This window comes from Acinonyx jubatus, chromosome A3 (genome assembly GCF_027475565.1).
Source record: "Acinonyx jubatus isolate Ajub_Pintada_27869175 chromosome A3, VMU_Ajub_asm_v1.0, whole genome shotgun sequence".
Taxonomy (NCBI): Eukaryota; Metazoa; Chordata; class Mammalia; order Carnivora; family Felidae; genus Acinonyx; species Acinonyx jubatus.
The window spans coordinates 84,864,322-84,887,246 of record NC_069388.1 but is presented as its reverse complement, the minus strand read 5'-3'; the positions used below and the strand labels follow the sequence as shown (position 1 = coordinate 84,887,246).

Sequence of the window (22,925 nt, the reverse complement as noted above, 5' to 3'; positions counted from 1 at the left end):
GACCACATGTCAGATACTGAATTGCATTTGTCCCCAGACAGTACTTCTACATAATGCAGAACTGCCATGGTGTATGTGGACATGAGTGACTGGGTTTGTTTTCATTCCATCGTGAGCCAGTGCCAGGTAGAGCAGGTGTCCTTGTCTGGCCCCGCGAGTAGGAGCAGCTCATAGTTATGCTGAATGTCTGTGTGCCTAACATCTTCATCTCCTTTCCTGTACATTGTGCCGATCATGATCCAAAATGTGATATAGTAATTGCTTGTGTTCCAGTTTGTGTGCAGTTTCCTTGCCTGACTTTTATTTTTCTGTTTTTCCTTTTCCATTTTCAACCTTTATTATTTGGTCCCACAATGTTTCTGCCGCGGGTTGACCGTTAAATGTTCCAAGGAGAGTTGGACTGATCTGTGCATTAATTCTGCATTTTGTGCTTTTCTAGGTCTCCAGAGAGAGCCCAATCCCTGTCCTGTAATAACTGTAGAGCACTTTAAAGACTCAGCGGGTGTTAAAGGCCTTCCCTTGTATCCAGATCCCTCCAGAGTACCTGGCGTGAAAACTCAGAACAATTTAGAATCTGACTACTTGGCCCGAGATGGCCCTTCAAGCAACAGTTCATTCCACAGCAGCGAAGAGGAAGGGACTGATCTCGAGGGGGACATGCTAGACTGCAGTGGGTCCCGACCTCTCCTCATGGAGTCTGAAGAAGAGGATGAGAGCTGCAAGCCTCCGCAAGGGAAACTGGGAGGAGCCATTCCATTCACTCAGCCAGAAGTCTCTACTGAGCAAGCAAAAGCAGGCCAAGGTGGAAGAAAGAACCAGTTCCAAGCCCTCACACAACCGACCACTGATGGTCTCGGGGAGCCAGATGTTTTTGCCACAGCTCCCTTCAGGAGCTCAAGGGTTCCAACTGATGACATGGATATTTTCTCCAAAGCTCCATTTGTCTCCAAGGGCAGTGTGGCTCCTTCCCAGCCAGAGGAGGCGGACGTGTTCTTGAGAGCTCCTTTTACCAAGAAGAAGAGCATGGAGGAATTAGCAGTTGCCCAGAGCGCCTCCCAGGAGTTGCCCGTGCAGGCCAGTCTCCTCAACCAGACTGACGATGTTCCTTTGCTCCCAGGCCTAGAGAGGGCAGCGTATGCCCCCGTCCGAGCTCAGTATTCCATGGCTGCTTTTGTCCAACAGTCTAACCACCCCTCCCATTCTGTACAAGCAGCAGACCATCTAGACAGCATCTCTCCCAGGGGATCCTCCCTGGAACCTGGGGGTCATCCTAACGACAGAAACAAAGGACCTCAGCCCCAGAAAGAAGCTGTCTCAGGCCCCATGGCTGGCAAACCATTCCGCCCCCAGTCTTTATCCAAATATTCCCGTCACTATAGCCCAGAAGATGAGCCAAATCCAGAAGCCCAGCCCATTGCTGCCTACAAAATTGTTTCACAGACCAACAAACAGTCGATAGCTGGCTCTGTTTCCATCACACCCCTTTCCTCCAGGACTATGGAGCTGCCACCTGCAGATCCTTTTGCTTTAGCACCCTTTCCTTCAAAATCAGGCAAGCAGAAACCTTAGGAGCGATAACCTGAGCCTTAGGCGTCTGTCTTTACCCCACCCTCAGTACCTACCACGTCACTCCCAGCTGAGCCTATCTCAAGAAATACACCAATTATTATCTTTCAGTTCCACGTATCAGCAGAACTTGTGTGCTCAACAAACTCCGTTGCAGTGATACTTAACTGAAACCCCTTTAAGTTATGCTCATTTCTTTTGTTTATATTGATTTCTGGACTTCCAGGCATTTCCATCTCCACCTCCACCCAGAACTCTGCTTTCTTTGTTTGCCCCAAAACTGCTTGAATCCAGAAATACTTCACCCCAAACCAAAAGGGGCCATGTTACTGCAAGGTTTATTCCTGCAGTTTCCGTTCTGAGTCATGTCCATTGGAGGACACAAGATTAGTCCCTTTAGGACTTGACTTAATGCTCTTGCAAAAGGCATATTTCTGGAAGGAAATGCAAGATAAAAATCCTGCAAATCAAAAGGAAGTGTGATCCTGCAGATACTAATCATTCCTGTAAAACCAGCAACTCTACAAGGATTCTCTGGATCTGTTTCTGAGTCTGTGCGAGCCAGGCTGGCCTCTCACACATATGAGTGTGGGTGTGTAACGTGTGTCAGATCCTTTCCTACATAGAAATGCAAACAGATGAGAGATCTGTGCTCATGTCTAACAGTGTTGAGCCTTCCCATGCCCACGCTTTTTAAATCACCAGGAGTGCACAGGTATGTGTGTGCCATGTGTGTGTGCACAGGGAGCATTTTTCCTTTAGGTAAATCCTGTCATACTATACCTACCTCCACAATCACTCATTTACTGGCATTTGTCTCCTGACCTAATTGATCTGAGCCCTGTTTTTATTTAGTTCTTTTCTTGTGGCAAAATTGAATTCATTGGAATGTGTAGGAAAATCCTGCTGCAACTGAGGCTTTAGAATAGATTTTTCTTTCTCCAAAATGTGCTATTTGCTATTAACAAATTCCCTGTACATGGTCTTGAAAAATTAATTATCTTTATAATTCTCCCCGCCCCCCAGAATGATAGAAAAGAGCACCTTGTTACAGCTCTAACCATTGGGTATATGGTGTTAGTAATATTTTATTAACTACTTAAAAACCTGTGAGCACTCCATGCTGTCACTATGGAATTCATCATGAGACTAGGCTACAAACTAGATTTGCTTCCTTATTTGTTTTTTCCAATTCCTTGCTTTCTTTCTCCACTGCCTCTTGAGCAAATAGAAATCTGAGACATGTAAGTCAGTTTGGAAGAAGAGAAAAGAGCTGAATCAGCTAGCCATGAAAACCTTTCAATTCTCTGTCCTCTGTAGATGTTGAAGCCAGGTAGGTGACTGAGTTGTGGTTTTGAAATGTCTTCTTTTTCTGGAAAGATCTGACTCATTCCCGGCTGTTTTCATACCCTTTATTATAGTGCCTTAAGGTGAAATTCGTGTCTCTATGGGAAGATTTCTGCTGAGGAAGTTCAATTTAATGGAAAGAGCTGCTGGGCCATGTTTCAACCCAAAAGCTTCCTGTTACTTGTAATAATAGATGTTAGTGATGTCTCTGTTAGCTGGAGAAGTTGGGAGGGTTACTTACCAAACCAAATTAATGATGTAAAAGAGTTGGAAATTCATCCAAGATTCAAGCCAGAATGCTAGACTCATACTGCAGTTGGTTAGGTATCACACTGTTTAAATTTAAAGCTCAGGGGTCTTGGTGGTAGGATATGAATGGCAACTTTTCAAGACTTTTTCTAGTGTAGTCTCCACCTATTTCAAATGTCCATGTTAAAAGATAAACTTTGATCATTGGCACTGGATCAGGGCTATCAGCAGTGGTTTTCCACCGAGTTTTCAGCCACACCAGTCTTTTTCACTCTGGGGAATGCGAAATGTTCCCTCTAAAAGTTTGCTTTTCTCCCAGTGATTATTTCTGATTTTTCTGTGTACAACTGATGCAAAATCATTTTTTCAGTTGAATAAGTAGTTTGAGCTAATGCATATGGAACTTTGCACCCCAGACTCTTCCCTTGGCCATTATCAATTAAAGGCCTCAAAAGCAGGAGCTAAGAGGATAGGAATATTCAGGGAGGTACTCACCCCGTCAGAAACTCTTAAAGGAGAAGGTCGCTCTCACTCACTCTTCCAGATATTCAGGATTACCTCTGTAATAGCCCTGCAAAATGTCTTTCCTTTGGTTATTTGATCACTTCTTCCTAATCAAGTAGCCATGTTAGCTCTCGAGGTAAAATTGATAAAATCATGGTGATTTTATCACGTAGTTGAATCATTTGTCAAGCATGGGCTTGCAATGTTTTTTATTCTCACTGGAGACCTATTGTGGGTGGAGACTCTAAATACATTCTTTGAATAGGAAATGAATGTAAAAACATGCAAATTACTTTTGTGTTTTTATTGAGTGATGCATCAAAATTGACTAAATTACATTAATTATTAGCTAATAACTAGTAAATTCTGCACTGATCTTTGGATCATATAGGGTAAATGCATCATTTAAAGGTTAAACATTCTTGCTGGGGCACCTGGGTGGCTCAGTCGGTTAAGTGTCCAACTCTTGATTTCTGCTCAGGTCATGACCTCAAGGTTCGTGGGATTGAGCCCTGCATCGGGCTCCATGCTAACAGTGCAGAGCCTGCTTGGAATTCTCTCTCCCCTCTCATTCTCTCTCTCTCTCTCTCTCTCTCTCTGTCTCTCAAAATAAATAAACATTTAAAAAAATAAAGATAAAATATTCTTGCCAGAGGCCATTCTGAATCTGGAATTCTAGAAAATTTAGCATTAAGGGAATTAGGAGTGCTCAGGGTGCTTTGAGTTAGTACCAAATGCATGTTTCCAAAAACTATACTGCAACAGGTTAACATTAAAGAGAAAAATAAGATATATAGTCAACAAAATACTGTACTTTCTACTTTTATGTGTTATTTGCTTTTACACATTTGTTAGGGAATGCGGGAACTTGTGATCTTTCATTTCAGTGGAGCACGATGAGCCAGAATATATTTAGATGTAAAGCATTGAACCACAACATGCACTGATGAACTTTTAAAGAATCTATGTTAATTGACTAACAGTCACTATTAAATTAATGAAGTTTTACTATGTGTGGTGGAAAATATTTAACATAGCTGTTTCTTGAGCTACATATGACCCTTTAGGCTCCCAGTCCTTGTTAGATTGGGAAGTGGAATGAACAAAATTTGATGTGGAAGCAGATGCTGGGCAGAGCCTAAGGGAACCTGGATCTTAAACTCAATTTCATTTTGGGCTCACTCATTATTAATGAGTTGAAAACTTCCTATGTGTGGACTGGTGTGTACATGTTCACGTGGCCACATTAGGTCTGAGTTTAATCTGGTGACCAGCGTTTCTTTCTAAACTTTCAAGAAAAATATCGGCATCTTATTTGCCCGTTGTTGATTTAGTAAGTTTTAGAGTACATGTACATAAGTGTTTTCAGCTATTTGGTGGATATTTCACTGACTCATAAAGTCGCAGATCTCAGTTTTATTTAAAATAAATATAATCGCCAGAGTGATCTGACAATAGAAATTGAACCATGCTGTATTTGATACCATAAGGAAACGTCATCAGAACATAGATCATATAGTTTGTATGCATTTTATCAAATAGGAATTTTACAGGAAACGGGAGAAGGGTGAGAGCCAACTCATTCTCCAGCATGAGAATGGAGTCATTGGGTGCCTTTCATAAAGGAAGATGTCATTCTCTGCTGTGTCTTTGGAACTGAAATTGGAAAACACATGCCAGTCAACTGTGGAATGGCTGCTGGTCACACAGGTGCAGTTTTAGCTGAGAAATTTAGAACCCGGATTATTTTGATAAAAGAAACATAGGAGAGCCGCTGGAAAGACCGCAGTTTTTGAGGAGGTGGAAGTGCTTTGTAAATGCCTGCAGTCACTCCTGGGTTCCAGTCCTCCCATCCTGCCTGATGGAGGCAACATGAAGAGTTTAAATGGAATCATGTCATTTAAATTCTTCATTTTTCAGTCCCTTTGTGAACGACTACTTGTGGGTTTTGGGTTTTTTGTTTTGTTTTTTTAAACCATCAGAATATTTGCAAACTTGTGAAGTTCACTTAAGGGTTTCAAGATGCTTGAAAATAAAAGTAGTATCTGGTTGGGAGTTGTTTTTGTGTTCTTTTCCTACAAAAATAAATATTCTATGTTGCTGCAAACAACTAGCTGCCTCAGCTTAGATGTGAAAATCCACACTGGCGGTGTCTTGATTCCCCAGGTGCCACCTTCCTCTCCGACTTCCTGTTCTACTGCCTCCTTTGTACCTTGACCTTTATTAGGAAACAGGCCTCCCACGTGTGGTATCCAAGATCCTATCACTAAGACACAGCCAGACACAGCTCTTTCCTGCTTCTTTATTCCTGCAAATCTTCTTGGCTCACCTTCCTTGTACCTGTTCCCACCCCTTCATTTCCTCACTTAACATTACCCTATTATGACCATATCAATAAGTGGATGAAAGAGAGGTGGGACCGAATGATCATGTTAATTTCTATGTGCCTTTGTTACTGTAAACAGTTTCTTAAGTTTCAGCCTAACCTATGATAATCTCACCACACTGGAATAATTCCAAATAAGAATGAAATGGCTCACCTTCCCCATTTCTTATGGACTAGAAGAACAGATGAAGGAAGGCTGGCAGAAGTCCAGCCTTACTCTGGAGACAACCCAAAGGCATCTCTCCACCATGATCTAACACAAGCCCAATGCGCTCCAGAATGCAGGGGCAAGTTTAGGTGTGAAGGGACTCTGGAATAGCTTGTAAAAAATGGCTAAATGCTAACCAGCACACGGGTGGCTTAGTCCAGGATTCCCGTAATTTATAATTCTGTTAAGAAATGGAGTCTGAGCTATTTCCCAGCAGTCTCAGTATGGGTGGCACTGTTTTGAGTTTATAGTAACAGTGTTCTGTTCTTGAAATCAAGTCAATATTATCTGCATTGCGTTGTAATAGAACTGCATATATGTGTTAAAGGGATCTGTCTGATTCCTTTTGGCAAGGAATTGCAGAAATGCTTTTTAACCACGTCAGTTAAAGTGAGACTTTGGGAGTGAGAGAAAACAATGTAGCCTTTTCACTCTGAAATGGCAAATCCAGTTGTATTCTCTGAGTCTACCAAAGACTCCCTATTTGAGGATTGTGAATGGAGAAGGGTGTGTGTGTCTGTGTCGATGTCTGGGTGTGTGTGTGTGTGTGTGTGTGTGTGTGTGTGTGTGTGTGTGCTCATGCTTTTTGCCATGGTGTGAAGACCTCCTTATGAAGGCATCCAAAGAATACCAAGTGGTGACAGTAGGTAGCTGGCTTGAGTAAATTTAGTCCCATTGGCCAACAACTCTTGAGTTAGAACTGGAGTTGTTGTAGATAAAGGTGGGAAAATCAGCCATTGCCTCAGCCTGTTTCCACAGTAAGCATGCTCGTCTCATCCACAAAGATGGAACTCAGTAGGGTTTGACCTGAACCCTTGGCTCGTGTGGTGTTGGACTGGCAACAGTGACCAGACAGCACAAGGCCTGCAAGATGTTCCTTTGAAAGAGAAAGTGTTTGATGCCATTTGTTAGGGGACAGAAACCAAATAAAGGCCAAGGACCATGCTCATTCCATGGAGAAGAGGCGAACCTCTCTGCTGACAAAACATTCTGAGTTGACTGAATGAGGAAGTCGACCCAGCTATAAGGAATACTGAAGTTCTCAGACCTCAGAAGACAATATGTGCATGCAATCTCAAGGGCTGTGAACATGGGAAAGGAAGGGAAAAAGACATTTATAAAGTCAATCTTAACAGTTTTTGCAATACCTCTTATTTGCAGACTATTGGATTTATGTTATTGCACTCTTCGTGTGATCTATCTTATGTATCTGATAGTTTTTATGAATAATTTTTGAGTTGTAAACTCTTATACACTTTATTAAAATGGACCTAATAAAAATAAATGATTTATATTTTGTATTATTTCTTAAGCCAGATCTTCCTAGGATTGAAGGGCTCCATAAGCACCTTTTATAGTAGCAAGCCTCGTTTTATGTTTTTAAGTTTCAAAGGACAACTTTTGGTTCGTTGGTTGTTTGCTAGGTTTCCAATGCCAACATTGTTATTTCCTGACAACTTCTTTCCATTCTAGATGTTCCATGGAGACGTAAATGAAATAATACAAGACAATGGGGCCATATGGATTGAGCTAGAAAAACCACAGAGCTCCCTGCTATTGTAAACTTTATTGTGAGCTCCTAAAGTATGTTATTTGAATATGACCGGCATCAATATTCAGTCTTTAAAAACACACACAAAAATCCCTTAAGACAGACGAGCGTTAACATAACAAAGAAAGAAGTCTCGGAAACAACAAACAAAAAAGCCAGAGTCTTTACGGAAAAGTAACTGGTGATTACCAGAGGGAGGTTGGTGGGGGGCTGAGTGAAATAGGTGAAGAGGATTAAGAGTACACTTACCATGATGAACACTGAGTAATGTAGAGAATTGTAAAATTGCTATACTGTACACCTGCAACTAATAGAACACTGTACGTTAATTATACTGGAATTAAAATAACATTAAAAAGTACACACACAGAGAGAAGTCTTGGGGGGAAATGAGTTATTCCTAAGAATTCCTAAATCTATACTGTGGGAGAGAAACTGCCTGTTTCCTCTCCAAATTTGAGAAAATAATAGTAACATTTGAGCTTTAACGAGTTTGACATCCATCGTTCAGGGAGAATTGGCAAAGGGCTGAGTTCAGTTCTGAGTTCAAACTGATAATGGTTCAAAGAAGATCCAGGAATCCAGAGAGTTATGGTATAATATATATAAGTAAAACCAAACGTGCCTACTTTTTCTGAAGATTCATTTAACATCTGATTCACCTGTCTTTAAATATATGCCCTGCCTAGTTCTACAGTGTGAAGTTCCTTTGCTTTTTCTATTTCAAGTTATCATTAACCAAGAGTACAATCTTCCTTGTCTGTGACTTGGACTGCTCTGGGGGAAGCCATTTCAGATAGATGCATTATTCCCACCAAGACAGATGCAGGAATCAGAGCCTTCTGCACATGTGGACCGACTCACCTGCAGTGACTTAGCTCTGCCTTCCTTGTAGGGAGAGCCAGAGTTAGACACTCTGGCTCCCACAGGACACTATCGTTTGCATTCACCCTTTTGTGGCTTACTTTTGCTAGCTTTGAGACTGGTTAATAAGAGACCAGCCAGGGAAGTATTACCCCTAATCGAAAACCAAGTGGGAAAAACCAGAGTGAGGCCCAGAGAAAAGCCGTGAGCAGATAATTTAGACCCGTCTCTCTGGATTTGGAGACAGAGATCTTTTTCCTTCCATCATAAGAATTTTTCCTTGAGTTTATCTATCCTTATATTGGGGTAGTAAGGTCCAGAGGGCCTCAGTTAGCATCTCAGCTTACATGGAAGAAGACAAATAATTCCTCAACCTTTTATGCAAGTTAAGTCTAGAGGGCCCAAAAGAATCCAAGTATACTCTTCAGAGGCAGCTCAGTTCTCTAGCACTGAGAGAATATGGTGAAGTCACATATGGTGAAATTAGTATTTCTACCTGATCTCCCCAGCCTCATCCTGTTTCTGAGCAGGACCTTTAACCCAAGGACAGACTCGGTTTTTACTCTTTAGAGAACCCTAGGTTATTGGAAGGGAATTGATCACAGTTTTCTAATGGAGTAACCAAAAATTAAATATAAACTGTCAGACTTTGTTCAGTTTCTAATGACTATTACTAGTAGAAATATTCAGTTCAAGTAAAATTCAAATCCGTTAAAACCACGCATCAGTGAAAATTGATGGAAGAATGAAATTTTGACAAAATTTGAATCAAAATTTTGACTCAGGAAATTTGAATTTAGTGGGTTTAGTAGCCACAAGAGGACTTAGTAGCAGAAGGTACATTGGTAAAATTTGAAATGAACCAAAAATTGACTAATAAGTCTCCATTATAAAATGTATACAGAAAAGACTGGATCCGGGGGCTTCTGGGTGGCTCAGTCGGTTAAGCATCTAACTTTGGCTCAGGTTTCAACCCCTGTGTCGGGCTCTGTGCTCAGAGCCTAGAGCCTGGAGCCTGCTTCAGATTCATTGTCTTCCTCTCTCTGTGCCCCTCCCCTGCTCATGCTTGTCTCTCTTTCTCAAAAATAAATAAACATTAAAAATAAAAAGAAAGAAAAGACTGGATCCCTGGAAATACATTGCCTAGGAAATTGATCAAAAATTAAATTAGCCTAATAGAGTTAGTAGGATTTCTTAGAAGAATTTCTTGATGAAAATTCATCAATGCTAGCCCAGTTAAAATATGTGTTCAAAAACACAAGGTGAAACAGCCACAGTAGTTCAGTATGTCTTTCTTGTGCCTGCACATGGCTGTTGAAGTAAAGTTGTCCAGATGGCCATTAGTAGTATGAATCAGGAGAGAAATCTTGACTGCTGGTAGAGGAAAGTCATCAGTGAGTCTATCAGTGAGTCTTGGATGAGGAGAATGTAGAATGAGAGGAACATTTACAACACCCTTTGGGAATGACAACACTCCAAGGACGGGTGGAGAAACAAAGCCATGAAGGAAACTGAGTCACAAACGTAGATGAACAGAAGGGGGATACCAAAGCTAAGAGAGGAAACCTTTTCCAGACTGAGAAGTGGTCAGTAGTTTTTAAATGCCACAGAGAAATCAAAAGAGATAGGAAAATGTTAATTGGATTTGTCATTTGGAGGCCAGAGGTGAACTCAAGCAAGAGCAATTTCAGTAAAATAGTCAGGGCAGACTGCAGTGCATTGAGGACTGAGTGGGGTGTAAAGAAGGAAGGATATCTTTTAAAGAACAAGGTGGTTCTATTTTATACAAGGACCTTGTATAAATAATAACCCACAATTTAAGGGCACCACAGCTGCACTGTTCTTTTCCCCAGGAGAGCAACCTGGTCCCCAATTTTTTTTTTACATTATATGTTTTTTTTTCCTAAAAGATTTATCCTTCTTAAATTAACAGCCTTCTCCATATCTTATTATATCTAACTTGCATTCCAATATCATTGATTTGGATGTTTTTTCCCTCCAGTTCTCATACTAATAACATCACAGAATAAATGTTTGTAGGATAGAAAAGGAAAATTACACTATGTCAGTGAATTTAAAAAAAAATGGGGGCACCTGGGTAGCTCGGTTGAGCGTCCAACTCTTAATTTTGGCTCAGGTCATGCTCTCATGGTTCACAGGATTGAGCCATGTGTTGGGCTCTGTGCTGATGGCACAGAGCCTGCTTGGGATTCTTTCTCTTCTTCTCTCTGTCCCTTCCCTGTGTAAGCATGCACGTGCACTCACAAAGTAAATAAACATTAAAAACAAAACACTGTATTCACTATGGTAGGCTGAATAATGCCTCCTACATCCATGTCATAACCCCCAGAACCGGTGAAGGATACCTTATGTAGCCAAAGGGATTTAGCACATGTGATGATTAAATTAAGGGTCTTAAAATGGGAAGACTGTGGGCCCAACATAATCACAGCTTCAAGAGAGATGCAGGAAATGGGAATGCAGACTGGTGTAGCCACTCTGGAAAACAGTATGGAGGTTCCTCAAAAAATTAAAAATAGAACTATCCTATGACCTAGCAATTGCACTACTAGGTAATTATCCGAGGGATACAGGTGTGCTGTTTCAAAGGGGCACATGCACCCCAATGTTTATAGCAGCGCTGTTGACAATAGCCAAGGTATGGAAAGAGCCCAAATGTCCATCGACGGATGAATGGATAAAGAAAATGTATATATATACAATGGAGTATTACTCGGCAATCAAAAGAGTTGCCATTTGCAACTACGTGGATGGAACTAGAGGGTACTATACTAAGTGAAATTAATCTGAGAAAGACAAATATCATATGACTTCACTCATATGAGGAATTTAAGATACAAAACAGATGAACATAAGGAAAGGGAAGCAAAAATAACATAAATATAGGGAGGGGGACAAAACATAAGAGGCTCTCAAATACGGAGAAAAAAACAGAAGGTTGCCTGAGGGGTTGTGGGAGGGGGGATGGGCTCAATGGGTAAGAGGCATTAAAAAAAAAAAAAAAGATACAGGAAAAGAGAAGACGGCAACGTGGTGACAGAAACAAAGTCTGGAGTGATACTTTGAAGATGTAGGAAGCCAAAGAATTCAGGTAGCCACCAGAGGTGAAAAACACAAGGAAACAGATTCTCCCCTCAGAGCCTCTAGATGGAACCAGCCTTGCTAACAACTTGACTTTAGTCCAGTGAAAATGGGCTTCAGGATGTACCTGTACCTGTGTCAGACTGTATCTGACCTCCAGACTATAAGAGAATAAATTTGCTGTTTTGAGTCATTCCAGTTGTGATAATTTGTTATAGCAGCAGTAGGAAACTAATCTAGTCACTAAAGCTACTCCCAAAGTTCTAAGACAAGTTAACAACAGCACCGTTCTTACTGACAAAGGGCAACGGATACCTTGTGTTGAGGAGTGGAGGTGAACACAAGTTTAAACTGCTTAGGGTTACATTCCTCGTCCATCACTTCCTAGCTGTGTAAACTTGAACAAATCACTGAACTTCTGAGTCTGTTTCTTCATCCGTAAACCAGGGATAACATTTAATGCCCACATCACAGGTTGTTACGAGTTGTACTTAGAAGAGCGGCCCATTTTTAGTGCTTATTCAGTATTACTGATTTCTGTTTGACTCACCAGCTTTGGTGGCACCACCATGTGGTAATGGCACAATTCCCTTGAGCCTACCAGCTCTGAAGCTGTGCTTTATCTGACAATTTTTAATATTTGCATTTATTCCATATTTTGCATATGAGGTGACACTTTATTACTCTTTTTATGTAGCCCTTTCAAATTCATATAAGATGTGACCATGCTATGAGCTTGAATGGAAATGAAAAGAGAGCTAGGGAGGTTGCCAGTGGGGGACATGGATGAAGAAGGATTAATGGGGGAAGTGCTCGAATATGGTTGTTCCTTATCAGCTAAGGAGAAACCACCTGTAGAGAAGGAACAGATGAAGATGAAGGAATAAGAGACTGAAAAGTAAATGGACAAGCACACTCAGCACTACACCCAGATCTTGGTTTCTAAATGAAAGGAACCAAAACTCCACAGAGAATGGCTGATTCTAGGGCTGGGGGCAGGAAATATACAAGGTGAACTCGGAGCACTTTGTATTGCCAGAAAGTAAAGAAGTGCTTAAAAAAAAAAAAAAAAAGTCACAGAGACACAGGCACCAACCTGATATCAGCCCATACTGATATAAAAGTCATTGAAAAAATAAATGGGGGAAGAAAAGACATATCGCACATAGAAGAATTTCAACTAATTTGTGTAGACTCTCCTGCCTCCAAAGTAGAGCTTAATTCCACACACTTTGAATGTTGTCTATACTTCCAAAAAGTAGTGTATGGAAAGGGAAGATGGAAAGAGTAACTTTGCAGTGGAAAAACCTGACAAACACCACCTCAGCCAGAGGATAAAAGTTAACATCAACAGCGGTATGTTGTGACACTGTTGTGACAACCGTGACATGATGTGATGAGAAGGGTATTTGACCTCTGTGGTCTTCCTCTCCAAAACCCATAACCCCAGTCTAACCAAGAGAATAATATCATACAAATTCCCACTGAGGGACATTCTACAAAATATTTGACCAGCGCTCTTCAAAGCTGGTAAAAGTCACCAAGTCACCAAAACAAGGGAAGTCTGACAAACTGTCACAGGCCAGAAGATGTTAGGAGCTATGACGAGAAAATGTAATATATCTGGATAGGATCCTGGAACAGAAAAAGAATTAAAGAAAAAGTAGTGAAATCCAAATAAACCATGGAGGAGTTTTGTTAATGTTGGTTCCTTAGTTATAACAATTAGTAATACTGGTTCTTTACTTTTGGCAAATGTATAATTGTAACGTAAGACGCTATCAACAGGGGAAGCCGATTAAGGGACAGATAGAAACAATTTGTACTGTCTTTGCAACTTTTCTGTAAATCTAATAGGACTTTGGGATAAAAAGTTTACCGCTTTCTCTCTGCTGGCAGCAATCAGCTCAAAGGCAAGCCAAGAGGGCGCTTACTATGACATCCAGGAGCTATGGAGGAAGAAGCAGTCCCACGCGATGCGTTTTCTTCTCAGAGTGTGCTGCTGGCAGTAATGCCAGCTCTCTGTGCTGACAGGGCCCCCCACCCAGCGCGGCTCAATAAAGCTCACAGACTGGGGTACAAGGCCAAGCAAGGTTATGTCACATATCATATTCGTGTGCGACACGGTGGCCGCAGATGCCCAGTTCCTCAGGGCGCCACCCATGGCAAGCCTGTCCATCACGGTGTTGACCAGCTGAAGTTTGCCTGAAGCCTTCAGTCTGCCACAGAGGAGTGAGCTAGATGCCACTGTGGGGCTCTGAGAGTCTTGAATTTGTCCCAGGTTGGTGAAGATTCCACGTACAGATTCTTTGAGGTCATTCTCATCGATCCATTCCGTAAAGCTATCAGAAAAAATCCTGACGCCCAGTGAATCACCAAACCAGTCCACAAGCACAGGGAGCTGTGAGGGCTGCCATGTCCTGGCCATAAGAATGTGCCCTTGGAGGGGCGCCTGAGTGGCTCAGTTGGTTGAGCGTCTGACTTCGGCTCAGGTAGTGATCTTGCAGTTCGTGGGTCCGAGCCCTGTGTCGGGCTCTGTGCTGACAGCTCGGAGCCTGGAGCCTCCTTCGGATTCTGTGTCTCCCTCTCTCTCTGCCCCTCCCCTGCTCACATTCTATCTCTCTCTGTTTCTCAAAAATGAATAAATGTTAAAAAAAAAAAAAAAAAAAAAGAATGTGGCCTTGAAAAGGGCCCCAAGTTCCACCACGTTCTTGATGGTTCTCACCATGTGGCATAGAGAAGACACAGTACTCTCCAGGTCCGCCATTACCGTTAATGTAAGTAATGTTTGTAAAATTCTTACCTAATAAACAATTTAGGACAGTAAAAAAAAAAAAAAAAGAATAAAAAGTTTACTTAAAAAATAATAAATTGGGTGGGGAACCTGGGTGACTCAGTTAAGTGTCTGACTTCAGCTCAGGTCATGATCCTCATAGTTCATGGGTTGAAGCCCCGGGTCAGGCTCTGCTGACAGCTCAGAGCCTGGAGCCTGCTTCGGATTCTGTCTCCCTCTGTCTCTGCCCCTCCCCTGCTTACTCTCTGTTTCTCTCTCTCAAAAATAAAAATTTTTTAATTTATTTAAATCTGCTAAGAACGACGACACAAGGGGTTAAGTTCGGAGTAGCTAGTAAAGGGAATTGTTAAAATATCTGCAACCATTGTTTTGAATAGACTCAGTTCAGTAAGATAAGGTAAGAGTTCAGGAAAGGGCTTAACTATGGTCCTTGTGATCTTCCCACCTCCTTGATGAAATGCCTGCAGGTCCCGTCACTTTCTGGTCTCCTTCAGCTTTAAACATGATCGTATTTCCCACAGTCCTCTCCAGTGGTAAGAAATCTAGCTAAGTCTTTACACCTTCCATTTTCCGTCTACCAGAGAGCTTCCCTCCTTTCCCTAGGTTGGGCTCAGAAGCCAGCCTCCTCTTTCTACACCTGCCTCCTATGGCTGGGGCAGGAGGAGGGGCTTTGGGATCAAGGTGCAGCATCCTTTTCCTTGGCTGGGGCTGCCCGTGGCTCTCTGCCCTGTTCCTGTCCAGGGTGACACACCCTCTAGCTCAGGGCGTTGGCAGACAATGGCCTACGGGGCAAATCTGAGCAGCAGAGAAACATGGTTTTTCCATTTTTTGATGTCTGGAAAAAAATCAGTAATATTTCATGACATGAAATTAGATGAAACGAAAATGGCAGTGTCCGTAAATAAAGTTGTATTGGGACACAGTTATACCCATATATTTATGTATTGCTCATGCCTGCTTTTGCTCTATAATGGCAGGGTTGGGTGGTTGTGGTAGACACTATATGGTTAGGAAGACTAAAATATATCCTCTCTGGCCCTTTACAGATGAGTTTGCTGAGCCCTGCTTTCACTCACTCTTGCAACCCACTCCCCTCACCTTCTGCCACTGGTGGTATAACCCACGCAGCAAGCTGGAGCCCCTTGCCCTCCTGGGGACCCTCGTGAGCAGGAGTTCAACCTGGCTCACTTCTGCAGCATCTCCTTGTTCCACGGAAAGTCCTGCATCCTTGTCCCTCCAAATGTCAGGAGTGCAAGCTGGTCCCCTATTCCTTCCCTCTTTGCTGTGCCATTGTGGGAGGCTCCATATAGCCTCCTATCTTTAGGCTTCACCCCCCAAACTCCTGGGGATACTCCAAAGACTCCCTCACCATGTTTTACCCAAGTAACTGGAGAGGCAGACCCAGAGTTCCTATAGTTCAGGAAGCCTGCGGCCAGTAGATGAGACACCACACTCCTTGTGGGCACCCTGGGGCCTTAAAATATGATTTTCAGGGGCATCTGGGTGGCTCAGTCAGTTAAGCATCCGACTTCGGCTCAGGTCATGATCTCATGGTTTGTGAGTTTGAGCTCCACATTGGGCTCTGTGCTGACCACTCAGAGCCTGAAGCCTGCTTCAGATTCTGTGTCTCCTTTCTCTCTCCCCCTCCCTGCCCCACTCTCCCTCAAAAATAAATAAAACATTACAAAAAATATGCTTTAAATAAATAAATAAATAAATAAATAAATAAATAAATAAAATGATTTTCAGTTGGCCTGCCAGGATGAGTTGGGGGGGGGGGGGTGGTCACCATTTTTCTGCATCTTTTAGGAAGCCCACAGGGTTGTCTCTAATCACTTTAAAATGTTGGAGCCCTTATTATCCAATGTCCTTGATTTTGAGGCTTTAGCCAAAACTCTAAAACAACAGGAAAAGTCCCAGACCATATCCTATGACACAGGGTATTATGGTGCACAACTTCAGGGGGTGTGATTCACATTGAGGCCTATGTTACCGTGGCCCCTAGGGTTATTATACAGGGCACACCCTGCATGGCCAGAAGCCAAGCTTCTATGGCTACATATACACAGCAACAAACCCAAATGACCCACATGTCTTCTCTTCCTCACAGATCTCAAATCTAAGGACACTTTCCTGGCTTTGGAGATGAAAGCAGACAGGTGCAGTATGATAAAGGAAGCCCAGGTTTTGGTGGCTGTTGGTATAAGCCTTTGAGCGTAAAATAGCAGAGGAATTCCAAGGCTTGTATAGTGATACGGGGAAATTCGAAAGTAGTACGACTTTTGCTTTTAAAATGTTTATACCAGTGGTTCAGGTCACGATCTCATGGTTTGTGAGAGAAGCCTGCTTGTGATTCTCTCCTTCTCTCTTTGCTCCTTCCCCACTCTCTCAAGATAAAAAAATAACATGTGTATTCTAGAATTTTTAAGAAAAAGGAACAGATTTTTTTTCTCTTAAGCAACAAACCAGAGAGTAGAGAGAGCTATATGTAATTAGGGTGATAATTAGAAGGTATTATCTCCCAAAAGAAGGAGGAGGAGGGGTGTGAGGAAGAGGAGGGGGAGATGGCATCATCTCTGTTGTTACCTCTTCAACATTTCTTGAAACTTTAATCAATCTCTGGGTAAAAATAGGGCCACATTACAATATTTCTCTGTCCCTACCATCTCTGTAGAAACTCTAATGACCTGCATCTCTTTCCAGCTATTCCTGGGATCACATGTGCTTGGAACAGATTCTGTTCTGCTATCATTTACATATTTACTTCAACTGCTCTGCAACTTGCTGCCAAATTAGCCCCAGAAGGCCAAGGCACCCACCATGTAGAATCCTCCCACTACTCCTGTCCAGACGGGCTGCTGCAGCCTGCTAATAAAGCCGCATGACCCAGGGCTCAAGGCTCACACAGCCTTGGACACAGTCTTGGATGTTTTAACAAAGCAGCTCTCTTATTTTGTGTGTCACCTTGGTTTCAAGCCCCCTTCCTGGGCCTCAGGCAGCGTCCATGGGTGTTAGACCAAAGACCGTCTGCACAGCAAGGTTCACTGATCTTGAATCACACTTTTAAAAAAATGTTTGTTTACTTATTTATTTTAAGAGAGAAAGAGACACAGGGAGAGAGAGAGAGCACTAGTGGGGATGGGCAGAGAGAGAGAGAGAGAGAGAGAGAGAGAGAGAGAGGGAGAGAAAGAATGCAGGGCCTGATCCCACGAAGCATGAGACCATGACCTGAGCCGAAATTAAGAGTCAAATGCTTAACGAACTGAGCCACCCAGGTGCCCCATGAATCAAACTTGTGAATACTGACTTTTTCCCAGAGAGGAATTCTTTCCCAGGACAAATTCTTTCCTGGCAGGCTTTCCAATGCCTCAGGTAAACATTTATCTGCTGGAACTTGCCACATTGGCCCCCAGAAATGCTCAAACCTGTTCTAGGAAGAACAGACTAGGCTGCTGACCTCAGGTGTTGTTGCTTATAGACGTGTCAGGAGTGGGTCTCAAAGTTTTACAGGAGAAGACAACAGCGTTGTTAGACCTACCCATATGACAAGCTCGGTGCAAGACACTCGACATGCATTTTTCTCTAATCCACCTGACCATTTTTGATAGATATTGTTATCCACATTTTGCAGTTCAGTAAAGTTAGGGCTCATTCACTCAACAGGTATTTGTTGAGTACGTACTGTGCGCCAGGCGTTGTTCTAGGCAGATGAGATATCTCAGTTACCAAGGAAGGCACCCTTGTGTGGTATACTTTCTAGGGGGAGTAAATGACTTTAAATAATTAGCAGATTAATGAAATAAAATATGGTAGAAGGTGACTATGGGACTTCAGAGAGGTTTCAATTCAGCAAGTATATTTTGAGCCTCTCTTAAATGCCAGGCACTGGGAACAGAATCAAGAAGAAGATAAACTTGGAGCGCCTGTGTGCGGTTCACAGTCTAGTGAGACCAGTGTGAGCAGCAGAACCGGGACTCAGTGCTGGTGGTCCAGGTCTGCACTGGCACTGCCGTCCATGGCAGGAGCACCTTAGTCTTATTTCTCTTTAAACACCCAACACAATGAGTTCCTCTTATGTGAAGCCTTCCTCCTGCCGTCGTCTCACCCAGAAATCGTCATTCACTTCTCTTACCTGCCACCAGTGGGCCCTCGACATAGCCCTTGGGTAGCCCTTGTTCCCCAGGGCTGCCTTCATTGATTTACAGCGTCTCCCTTCTAGGAGTTCCCTGAGACCAGGAATTGTTTTGCTCATCTTTGTAGCCTCGAACCAAGGATTTTGATCATTTGTAAGTAACATGAAACCTGACTAACCAGTGGCATCGGCAAAATTGTGGCCGATTTTCTTCTCATGCGACAAGAAGTCTGGAAGATGGTGGTTGCCGGTAGTTGTTGGTTCACTTCCTCAGGGATGTCATGGCTGAAGCGTGGCTGCCTTGACTCCAGTATTCCCACCCCGTGCAAGCAGGAGGAAGGGCCAGCACCTACAGCAGGAAAGCAAAACCTCTTCAGACATTTCTGACAGTCTTCCACACTTGTCTCATTGGATGGAACTGGGCCACATGACAAGCCCTTGTTGCAAGAGAGGTTAGAATTATTATTATTATTGTTATCATCATTATCATTATTAGATTGGACACATTGCCACCTGAGTAAAGTCAGTGTTGGCTAGTAAAGAAGAAGGGGAAAGTGATTATTGGAAGGCATCTAGCATCATCTGCCTCAATCCCTAGTACAAAGCATAGAGCCTGGGACCATAATTGAGAAAGCATTCAATAGTTATTGAAAGAAAACAAATGAACAAGGGAAAAAGAGAAAAACAAAAAATAGGCTCTTAAATATGGAGAACAAACTGTTGGTTGCCAGAGGACAGGTGGGTGAGGGGATGGGTGAAATAGGTGAAGGGGATGAAGAGTATGTCTATCATAATGAACACTGACTGATGTATAAAACTGTTGAATCACTACATTGTACACTGAAACTAATATATGTTAAATGTACTTGAATTTTAAAAATAAATTAATTATTTAAAAAATAGTTATTTTGGGGTCACCTGGGTGGTTCAGTGGTTAAGCGTCCAGCTTCAGCTCAGGTCACGATCAGGTCCTTGAGTTTGGGCCCCGTGTCAGTCTCTGTGCTGACAGCTCAGAACCTAGAGCCTGTTTCAGATTCTGTCTCTCTCTCTCTCTCTCTCTCTCTCTGCCCCTCCCCCACTCATGCTCTGTCTCTCTCAAAAAATAAACATTTTAAAAAGTTATTTTTTAATCATTTTCAAAAGTTTTCATTTTAATTCCAGTTAACATAGTGTTATATTAGTTTCAGGTATACAATATAATGATTCAACACTCCATACATAACCCTGTGCTCATCATGACAAGTGTACTCCTTAATCCCCATCACTTATTTAAATCATCCTTCCCTCCTATCTGTGGTAACCATCAGTTTGTTCTCTATAATTAACAGTCTGTCTCATTTGTCTCTTTTTCTTCTCTTTGTTTTTGTTTCTTAAATTCCACATATGAATGAAATCATATGGTATTTGTCTTTCTCTGTCTTATCTCACTTAGCATTATACTCCTTAGCTCCATTCATCTCATCGAAATGGAAAGTTTCGTCCTTAAAAAATAGTTATTGAATAAATGGCAAATGAGTAAATAAATGACTTTTTGGCCCATGTCACATGGTCTGGGAATCTTCCCAGGGAATAATTAAAACAGAATTGATATCTTATTGAAATGGTATTAGGGAAAATACCAGTTGTTGATTATCATGGTGAATGAATGTGTGTGTGTGTGTGTGTACATGTGTGGTGTACAGACAGTGGGAGAGGAAAAAGAGTAGCATAAATAGATACAGATATCTCAAGTAGTAGTTTTACTTTTTCCTAAAAGAGTCACCCTCCCTCTAGGATATTTGGGGAAAAAAATGAAGGCTGTTTCACATCTGTTCCTGAGTTGTCCACCTGGCTGCTGTCCCCAGTTTCATGTGCCAGTGGTTACAATCCTCTCCATAGATGCTATACCCTGCTTTGGCACAGTAGCAGGTAAGGGGTGAATGAGGCCAGGCCCTCTCTTTCTGCTGTCTGCACAGTCATCACACAGATTGAATGTGTGTACTGGATTTGACAAAGGGTTCAGGTGACGACATTCATTCACTCAACTAGTTCTTTTTTTGACCACCTACTATGTGCCAGGTTTTATACTAGGAGCTGGGGTACAAGAGTAAAGAGACAGACATGCCATTCTTAAAGTTGAGGGTGTAGCAGGGAAAAGTATCATTAGAAAAATCAATACCCAAATTCATGATTTTAAGTTGTGATAATGCGCTATGAAGGAAAAGGGGACTGTGTGTTGAGAGAATAACAGAGGAGACTATTTCAATGGGGACAAAAAGAAGCATCAGAAAAGGCCACCTAAGGTAGGATATTTAAGGAAAATATCCCTACCTTATATTCAGACCAGGGGGAATTAATACAAGGTATTCAAAAAAAAAAAAAAAAAAAGGAGGGGAAAAGGAAAAGAAAAGATAGAGAGAGGTGGGAGGAGGGAGGCATTCCCCACAGAGGGAGCAATTTGTGCAAAGGCACTGAGGTGGGAAATACTTTGACACATTAAAGAACTGAAAACAGCCAGGGAAAGGGAAAAAGAGAGGAAGCTGGCACCTCTATGCAAATATGTACACAAATAATTTTACATAAATGGGATCATACTGTATGCAGTTTCTAAACTTTTATTTTTCACCACATCATTAATGTAAATAACCAATACTCAGCAAAGGTTTTTTTTTTTTTTTATCCAGTTTTTGTAAGGGCAAGAAACATATTCTGATGGCTGATTGAAATGCTAACTGACTAGAGGGTATTATGCTAAGTGAAATTAGTCAGAGAAAGACAAATATCATATGACTTCACTCATATGAGGAATTTAAGATACAAAACAGATAAACATAAGGGAAGGGAAGCAAAAGAATATAAAAACAGGGAGGGGGACAAAACATAAGACACTCTTAAATATGGAGAACAAACAGAGGGTTACCGGAGGGGTTGTGGGAGCGGGGATGGGCTACAGGGTAAGGGGCATCAAGGAATCTACTCCTGAAATCATTGTTGCACTATATGCTAACTAACTTGGTGTAAATTAAAAAATAAATTAATTTAAAAAAACATAAAAAAAAAAAAAAGAAATGCTAACTGGTATAAACTTCCTGAAGTTTTTCAATCACAAAAAATGGGGAAAGAAAAGTGCCTGGAAGGAGGTCCCAAAAAGCACCAACATTTAAGAGGCTGGCAGATGAAACTTTGCAGGGGGAGACAGAGGAGTAACCATTAAAGTTGTAGGAAAAATTGGCAGTTGTGTTGCCAAGGAAAGAGATTATTAAAAGGCAGGAGAAATCTTCAGCATTCGATGTTCCAGGGGTCAAGAAAGGTAATAACTGAGAAGGATTCTTCAGGTATAGCAACATGGATGTTGTGAGCAGTCTTGAGTAGAGCGCCAGGGTGGGAGTGGGGGAATATTGGGACACAGAAACTGGTTTCAGTGGTTTGAGTGAGAGGTGAAAAACTAGAGATTAAAAGTGTAGACAACTCTTTTATGCCATTTGGCTCTGAAGGGAAGAAAAGAGAGAGTGGTGGCTGGAGGCAGATTTGGAGCAAGGCAGGAGTTTTCTTTTTGGGAAGGAAATTAAAGATAGGGAAGAAAGACTGGCCCCTACCCAGGGCCTGTTCCTGAGTGGAAAAGTCACACTTCAGTCAGGATCTAAAAGAGAGAAAGGGGGCAAGCCTTGGACTGCACTGAGGTCTAGAATGAATGTTCCGTGAAGAACCAGCAGTTGGAAGCCAACCTGTGGCCTCCAGAATGTAAACTGCACTAAGGAAGCACAGCCTGCTCGATGTCCAAACCCACACCTAACGCAGGCCTGCAGCCCCACCCACCCTCTTGGACACTTCTCTGGGCCATAGAAACCACAAAGGTTATTGTGCCTGTGGCTTCAATCTGTCCAACAATAGGTGTGTTGTTTCTGGTCCAGAAACCAGTACTGTGCTTACCTTCTAGAGCAGTGGCTCTCAAATTTTAGCGGAAGGTCGTATTAAAACAGAGACTGGACCCCACCTCCAGAGACTGTGATTCAGTGGGTTTATGGCGCGGCCTGCTAATTTGCATTTCCAATGTGTTCCCATCTGTTGTTGCCCCCCCCCCCCCCCCCCCCCCCCCGTCTACATCTTGAGAACCGTTGTCCTGGAGAAAGCAAAATACTCCAGAAAAGTTCTGGAAGAGTAGTTAATAGGCTTTTGCACTTGGCTCTGGAAGCTAGTCAAATACTCATGTTTATAAAGCAAAGGGCAGCGCTGCAGGAGGTG

General features: G+C 42.2%; 1 protein-coding gene, 1 long non-coding RNA gene and 1 pseudogene across 15 annotated transcripts in view; 2 read left to right on the top strand and 1 right to left on the bottom strand.

Annotated features, from left to right (window-relative positions):
- The window catches only part of AAK1 (AP2 associated kinase 1), a 169,700-nt gene extending 162,148 nt beyond the window's left edge, over positions 1-7,552 (top strand). For all 14 annotated transcript variants that reach the window (XM_027072282.2, XM_053200719.1, XM_053200717.1 and 11 more), the window contains one exon: positions 440-7,552. In XM_027072282.2, the coding sequence (XP_026928083.1) occupies positions 440-1,569 (1,130 nt within the window). In that variant the 3' untranslated portion in view covers positions 1,570-7,552. The remainder of the gene's footprint in view (positions 1-439) is intronic.
- A 5,491-nt stretch (positions 7,553-13,043) lies between these two features.
- On the top strand, positions 13,044-14,554 carry LOC106967757 (60S ribosomal protein L15-like; annotated as a pseudogene).
- A 3,853-nt stretch (positions 14,555-18,407) lies between these two features.
- LOC113603205 (uncharacterized) lies at positions 18,408-22,881 on the bottom strand. Its single transcript, XR_003424744.2, has 2 exons — positions 22,614-22,881; positions 18,408-19,053 (listed from the first exon to the last, which is right to left on the bottom strand). It is a non-coding gene; the product is annotated as an uncharacterized LOC113603205 (long non-coding RNA).
- Positions 22,882-22,925: the final 44 nt, after the last annotated feature.